The 7021-nt window shown below is 44.7% G+C and overlaps 1 protein-coding gene across 4 annotated transcripts in view; it reads left to right on the top strand.

Annotated features, from left to right (window-relative positions):
- The first annotated feature begins 1115 nt into the window (after nt 1-1115).
- ZNF483 (zinc finger protein 483) overlaps nt 1116-7021 on the top strand; it is a 66945-nt gene continuing 61039 nt past the window's right edge. For all 4 annotated transcript variants that reach the window (XM_045373625.2, XM_005581079.5, XM_005581076.5 and 1 more), the window contains exons 1-3: nt 1116-1199; nt 3252-3791; nt 6890-6978. In XM_045373625.2, the coding sequence (XP_045229560.1) occupies nt 3380-3791; nt 6890-6978 (501 nt within the window). In that variant the 5' untranslated portion in view covers nt 1116-1199; nt 3252-3379. The remainder of the gene's footprint in view (nt 1200-3251; nt 3792-6889; nt 6979-7021) is intronic.

The raw sequence follows: 7021 nt of genomic DNA, 5'->3' as shown, positions 1-7021 counted from the left end.
CCTTCAGGGATCATCCAGTTATTAGAACCCTCCAAAAAATTTTTCTGGAGTTCTTCGGCCCTTTTTGCGATGCCCCCCATAATCCATGCAAGCACTCATTCATAAGCTCAACAAATATCTATTGAGTGCCTGCCGTGGGCCAAGTACTGTTCCAGGACCTAAACACACAACCTAGAACAAATGAAATAAAAATACTTACTCTTGTGAAATTAGTATTCCAGTGGAGAAGGCAGACAAATAGTAAAAAAAAAAAAAAAAAAAAAAAAAACACTTAACAAACGACCTATAGGGCATGTTAGACGAGGAAACAAGAGTGAGGTGGGATTCCTATTTAAGTGGAATGGTGGGAGAGCTTCATTGAGAAGACCCGAAAGGATGCGAGAGCGGGCCGTATGGCCACTTAGGTAAGGAGAAGGTCAGCCGGAAGTACCTGGCAGGTTAGAAGAGGAAAGGGTCTGTCAAGATTGGAGCAGGAAAGTCAGGGAAGAGGTGCGGGAGGTTATAGGTGGCTAGATTCCATCAGGCCTTGTAGGCCACTATAAAGACCTGGGTTTTCACTCTGAGTGAAATGGGAAACCATCGCAGGGTTTTAAGCAGAGGAGGGACATAATTTGACGTTGTTAAAACGTCTGTCTGGCTGTGGTGTGGAGAATAGCCAAGAGAAGTAAGGTGTAATCAAGAAGCTATTGCAATAATCCAGGTGAGCCATGAGGGTGGACTGGACCATGGGGGCAGGTGTGGAAGTCATAAGATTAATATGTGTTTAACTCAAGTTGTGGTATTAATTATGATTTGCATTAAATGCATCGCTAATATGCTTCTGCGGTGGATTTTTCCACCTTAGATTTCAGGGAATGGATGTGATGGGAGTGGGTAGGGAAGGTCTGAGGTTACTAAAGACATGGAGCCTCCTGGATCTGCAAACCTCAAATGATTCTAGGCCTCGGAGCCTCTGGCGCAGCAATAATTCTGCAGCCGAGCCCACTAGCCGCTTCCCAGTGACCATGCGCAACAGGCAGGTGGGAGCCTATGGAAAGCGCGGACTTTCGGAAAGCTGCACGAGCGCGTTCGGGGAGTCCGGTTCAGCGCCTCTGCGCAGGCGCAGTGGTCCCCACGGGCTTGCGCGCGCACTCGCTGCGGGACAAGCTTCTGGAAGCTCATTGCGGTGGCGTTGGTGCTGTTTGCGGATGCTGGTGCAGGTACTGGTCGTCCCGGGTCCCGAGTTTCGGGGCCGTGGCCGGGTCGCCTGCTCCGAGGGCGCACCTGGGGCGGGGTGGGGGCCGGGAGCAGCCTGCCAACTGGCTGTGCGCTGCGCTGCTGCTGCTTCTGTGGGAGGTGCGCACTCCGCTGCGGGATGGGGCTGTTGGCTTCCCTCCATCCCTCCCTGCGCCACTTGGGCACTGTTGACATTTTGGGCGGGATAATGCCTTGTTTTGTTTGTGTGGTGTGGCTGTGAGGGGGAGGCTCTCCCGTTATTGCAGGATGTGTAACAGCGTCACTGGTTCTGCCCGTTAGATAACAAGTACCACCTTTCCTCCCAGTCGAGCTAACCAAAAATGTGTCCAGACATTGCCACAGGACCCCTGGGGGGTGAAATCTCTCCTTTTTAACTCCCTCCGGTTGAGATCCTCTGGCTGCGTCACATTTTCACCGGGCCTCCAGTGTAAACTCTGTAGACGGAGCCGAGTGTCTTAGTCACCGCGGAGCCCCAGGTGCCCCGCACGGCGCCAGGTACATGGTGGGCGCCTAATATTTGGCAGAGGAATAAATGACGTCATGCGTGCTGTGTGCCGGGCCCTGTACTCGGAAGTGGGTTGTTATTGGTATGGTAGTTGCAATGCGAAGCTGTCACATCCTTCACTTGTCGCATTGTAGTCCCGCTCCGGCTGCATTGTCATTTCCTGGACCCTCTGTGAGCGTGAGGACCCTTTCAGGCCTGTCCACGCCTGGCCCCGCAGCTCATGACCCCTGGTCCTGTTCCAGCTCATTGTAGTTGCTCAGTCACTTGTAGAATGAATGAATGCAGGCAACACAGGGTAGTCTGTGTGCAAAGGAGTGCTTTGGGATCAAGCAGAGCATCACACAAGAAGTGACAGTTGAAAGGAGTCAGGCTTTAAAGAACGAATAAAAGTTTGTTAGGAGAAAGAAAGCAACATTCCGAGGAGAGGGAATAGCCTTGGTGCGAACGCTAGGAGGGTATGTAGAGAGGAAGTGTCTGGGAATGGGGAGATACTAATTTACGGCTGTAGTGTCAATCGGGTAGCTTAGAGCTCAAGTGGTGAGGTCATCAGGCAGTGTCTCTAGATCACAATGCCATGGTCCCTGCATGTGAACTTTATCGAGAGACCGTTTGGGGGCTGGTGAGGGACTGTAAGCTGGGGAGAGATAAGATCGTATTTTGCCTGTTAGAAGCAATTTTTTGGCTACAGTGTGAGACTGGATTGAAGATCCCTGTACTTAGGCAGTTTCAGTAGGATAGAATGGAGAGGTTCTTTGGAGAGGTTCTTAGGAAATAAAATCACCAGACCTTGGTTATCGATGAGGGGAGAAGTAAGGAGGAAGAGAAATTTGAAAGTCAAATATTAAATTGGGCTTCTGAGTTGAGCAACTGGTGAGAAATGTGTACCCTTTCATTAAGAAAGGGTAGGAGTTGTTAAATAGCTTTTCGACTGGGTCCCCTTTTGAACCTTTTCTGATAACATTTTGTTTAGGAGGAGTATTGAATCTAAAGCAACTGTTTCCTTAACCCTTAAGTCGCTCCTCGGCTTTTGACTATAAAGAAAATTATGACTGGGTGCGGTGGCTCAAGCCTGTAATCCTGACACTTTGGGAGGCCAAGGTGGGTGGGTCACCTGAAGTCAGGAGTTCGAGACTAGCCTGGCCAACATGGCAAAACCCCATCTCTACTAAAAATACAAAAATTAGCTGGGAATGGTGGCACGTGCCTATAGTCCCAGCTTCCTGGGAGGCTGAGGCAGGAGAATTGCTTGAACCCGGCCGGGGCAGAGGTTGCAGTGAGCCGAGATCGTACCACTTCACTCCAGCCTGGGCACCAAGAGCGAAACTCCGTCTCAAAAAAAAAAAGAAAGAAAGAAAATTATCTTTTTAATATAGTAGTTGAGCAGGGCTTTTCTAGGCCTTTGCAGGTATGTGTGTGGATATATTTCTCTGAACCAAACCAAGAACAATGTTTTTAGGACTAACAACAGTTTGTTTTACTTATTTAATGCCTTAATATTTCTTCTTGACAGTTTCTGCAGGACTGTAAACTGGATTCCTGGAACCTTTGATATTCCTGGCTGTATATAGTACCTGTTGGTGGACTGCACTGATACTCAACTAGAGTGTGAAGGGACTGGATTCCTGCCCCTGAGACACAATGCAAGCTGTAGTGCCCTTGAACAAGATGACAGCCATCTCACCAGACCCTCAAACTCTGGCCTCGACTGAACAAAATGAGGTCCCAAGAGTGGTTACTTCTGGGGAGCAAGAAGCTATTTTAAGAGGAAATGCGGCTGACGCAGAGTCTTTCAGACAGAGGTTTAGGTGGTTTTGTTACTCAGAAGTAGCTGGACCCAGGAAAGCTCTGAGTCAACTCTGGGAGCTCTGCATTCAGTGGCTGAGACCAGACATTCACACGAAAGAACAGATTTTAGAGCTTTTGGTATTTGAGCAGTTCCTGACCATTTTGCCTGGGGAGATCAGGATTTGGGTAAAGTCACAACATCCTGAGAGTAGTGAGGAGGTGGTGACCCTAATAGAAGACTTGACCCAGATGCTTGAAGAAAAAGGTGAGATTTATAGAGGGAGGGAGGAAGCAGGAGACATTGCCTCAAAGTCCGAAAGTAAATTCCTCAAAAGAAAGCAATTTACTGCTAAAGAGGAGTCTGAGGTTTGAAGTTGGGACTGGGTTTGAATCAGCCCTGCCATTTACTGTGTGATTTTGGGCAAGCTGTGTAAACTCTCAGAATGTAAATATTTTTATCCGTTAAAAAGGGGTATCATCTTTCCTGTAGTTTTCTTGTAAAGGTAAGACAAGATAAGATATAATATATGGTGGATGCTCAAGACACAGTAATTTCTTTCCCATCCCCTTCAAGAACACAAGTTATCTGTGAAAGTGTTTGGAGTCACAGGCAAATCAACCAGCTCAGGCCCTAATGTCTAGTTCCACTGTGTGGACTAGCACGTTGCTGGAGCAGGGCTGTCAGTGTCTTTGCTGATGGAAATGTTTCTGCACTGTTTTGCAATTCAAGTTAAGTACATGAAAAGCAGCTAGTGCAAATAAGGAACTGAATTTTTTAAATCAAATTTAAAGTTTAAATAGCCAAATGTGACTAGTAACTATTTTACCGTGCAGTTCCACAGCCTTAGGGCAGGAAAACCTGAATTTTATGTATGTAATTACATATTATAAATATAAATGTATAAACTATAAACTGAATTACATTGATATCATTATAAAATATTGATGTAAAGTCTTCTAGGGTGAATAGTCCTTTCAGGGAATGTGGCTCGCCTTTTTTCTCAAATTTGTAGCTATTCATAGTCTCAAATATGATACAAATATTTGTATTTTGCAGTGTAATATGCTACAAATATTTGGAATATTTGCATTCCAAATATATTTGGAATATTTGTATTCCAAATATATTTGGAATATTTGTAGCGTATTTACCATAGGGCTCCTGATATATATGTATGACAGTTTGTATTCTGGAAGAGTTCTGAGATAGGGAAATAAATAATATTTACCTCCATACGCTTAATTTGCCGTCACATAGCTAATTAGTGTATCTAAAATTTGGATTTCCTGACTCCTCTGTGATTTGTCACTGCAGTGTCATGCTTCTACAAAATTAGGGCCTCTTTGTGGAGGCCCCTGCAATAAAGAATTCGTTTCGGGCCGGGTACGGTGGCTCACGCTTGTAATCCCAGCACTTTGGGAGGCCTAGGTAGGTGGATCACCCGAGGTCAGGAGTTTGAGACCAGCCGTACCAACATGGAGAAACCCCATCCCTACAAAAATACAAACTCAGCCCAGCATGGTGGTGCACACCTGTAATCCAAGCTACTGTGGAGACTGAGGCAGGAGAATCGCTTGAACCCGGGAGGTGGACGTTGCAGTGAGCCAAGATCGCGCCATTGTACCCCAGCCTGGGCAACAACAACACAACTCCGTCTCAAAAAACAAACAAAAAAAAAGAATTGATTTCTAGGATTCTGTAGGGTATAACAGTTTTCTTAAATTCACCCTACTTTTCTCTTTAAGTCATTCTAATTCTTAATTTTTATTGATTGTCTAATTACTGAAGTTGCCTAAAATTATTTTCATAAGAAGGTAGAGTATGATTTCAAAAAATACTTTTTCTTATTTGAAAAAGAGCTGTTGACATCCGAGGGTTTTTATGTATTTATTTTTTACTACTCCTTGCGGAGCAGGGCTCACTCATTGGTAGTATGCCCAGAATGGGCCAATCTGAAGGTACTGGATACATTTAGTTCCTATGAGTTTATTGGACGCCTCTTTTTTGTCGTAAGGAATCTGGTGGAGTCAACTCTTGAGACTAACCTGGTGCTTTCATTCAATTAGCAGGTTGGAGTGACTCTTGAGCAAGGCCTTGTACTAGCACTATGAAGAATACACAATTTTACCTTACTACATATTTTAAATTAGGATACTTCAAAATTCATTGTTGTTCAAATTAAACATTTTTAAACTGAGGGTATATAGAAAGAAGAAAACCAGTTTTCGTGAGCTTAGGATTTGAAAGGATTTTTATATGAGCTAAGAGGAAACGCCTAGGTTTTTATAGGAAACTTTTATCTATCGCTGTTCTCTGTTTTAAAGAGTGGACAACTTTTTGTTTCTTCTGACCTTTTTATCCAGAGAGGCTCAGAGCTCTTAGAACCCTTGTAATTTCCTGGGTGATTAGAGCAGTAAGAGTGTCTTTTGTTAAAATATTTGGCCTTTTGTCCATGGTTCCTGAAACAGCTCCTGAGCTATAAAAGAGAAAGACAGTCTTTTTGTTATTTATAACAAGCCCCTTTTAACCACCCTTGAGTTTATGTTAATGAGATGATTTTTGGAAAGTCCTTAGATAACCCTGGAATTGGGGGAGGGTGCTGGTTGCCAGGGAAACCAACCCTGTGCTTACAGGGTTGGAACTCAGCCCCACCCCCCAACCTGTCAGAGGGGAGAGGGACTGAAGGTTGAGTTAATCACAGGGCCAGTGATTTAATCAGTCATGCCTGTCTATGAAGCTTCCATAAAAACCAAAAAGACACAGCTCATGAGAGTTTTCCAGATAGCTAACCATGTGGCAGTTCCTGGAGAGTGGGGTAGAGGGCATGGAAGTGCCAAGCATCTTGCCCTGTGCAATATCATCCATCTGGCTGTTCATCTGTATCCTTTGTAATACCCTTTACAATAAACAAGTAAACGTAAGTAAAGTGTTATGTGAGCCACTCTAGCAAGTTATTGGAACCCAGGGAGGGGCTCATGGGATCCCCAATTTGTATCTTGTTGGTCAAAGCCCTGGAGGCTCAGACATGAGACTGGCATCTGAAGTGGAGGTCGGTCTTGTGAGACTGAGGCCTTAACCTTTGGGAGCTAATGCTGTCTCCAGGTAGATAGTATTAGAAATGAATTAGAGGATACCCAGCTGGTGCCTGCTGGGGAATCCAACACAGAATTGCTTGCCGGGTGTGGGGGAAACACCCCCACATATCTGAAGTCTCAGAGTTATTTTGTGTTGTGAGTATAGTAGGAGAAACTGACTTAGTTTTTTTCCTGTGTATCACTTAGAAATATATAGATATATATATAAAGATTTTTAGTCTGAGGAATTTATTTGAAAGACTGGACTGGTTTTCTCCCCTTTCCTAGATCCAGTCTCTCAAGATTCTACTGTTTCCCAAGAGGAGAACTCAAAAGAGGATAAAATGGTCGCTGTTTGTCCCAATACTGAGTCCCGTGTAAGTTTCCTTTCAATGGTTTTTATTCCTAAGTGAATACTTA

The sequence above is a fragment of the Macaca fascicularis genome, chromosome 15 (genome assembly GCF_037993035.2).
Source record: "Macaca fascicularis isolate 582-1 chromosome 15, T2T-MFA8v1.1".
Taxonomy (NCBI): domain Eukaryota; kingdom Metazoa; phylum Chordata; class Mammalia; order Primates; family Cercopithecidae; genus Macaca; species Macaca fascicularis.
This window is presented reverse-complemented; position numbering and strand designations above follow the sequence as displayed.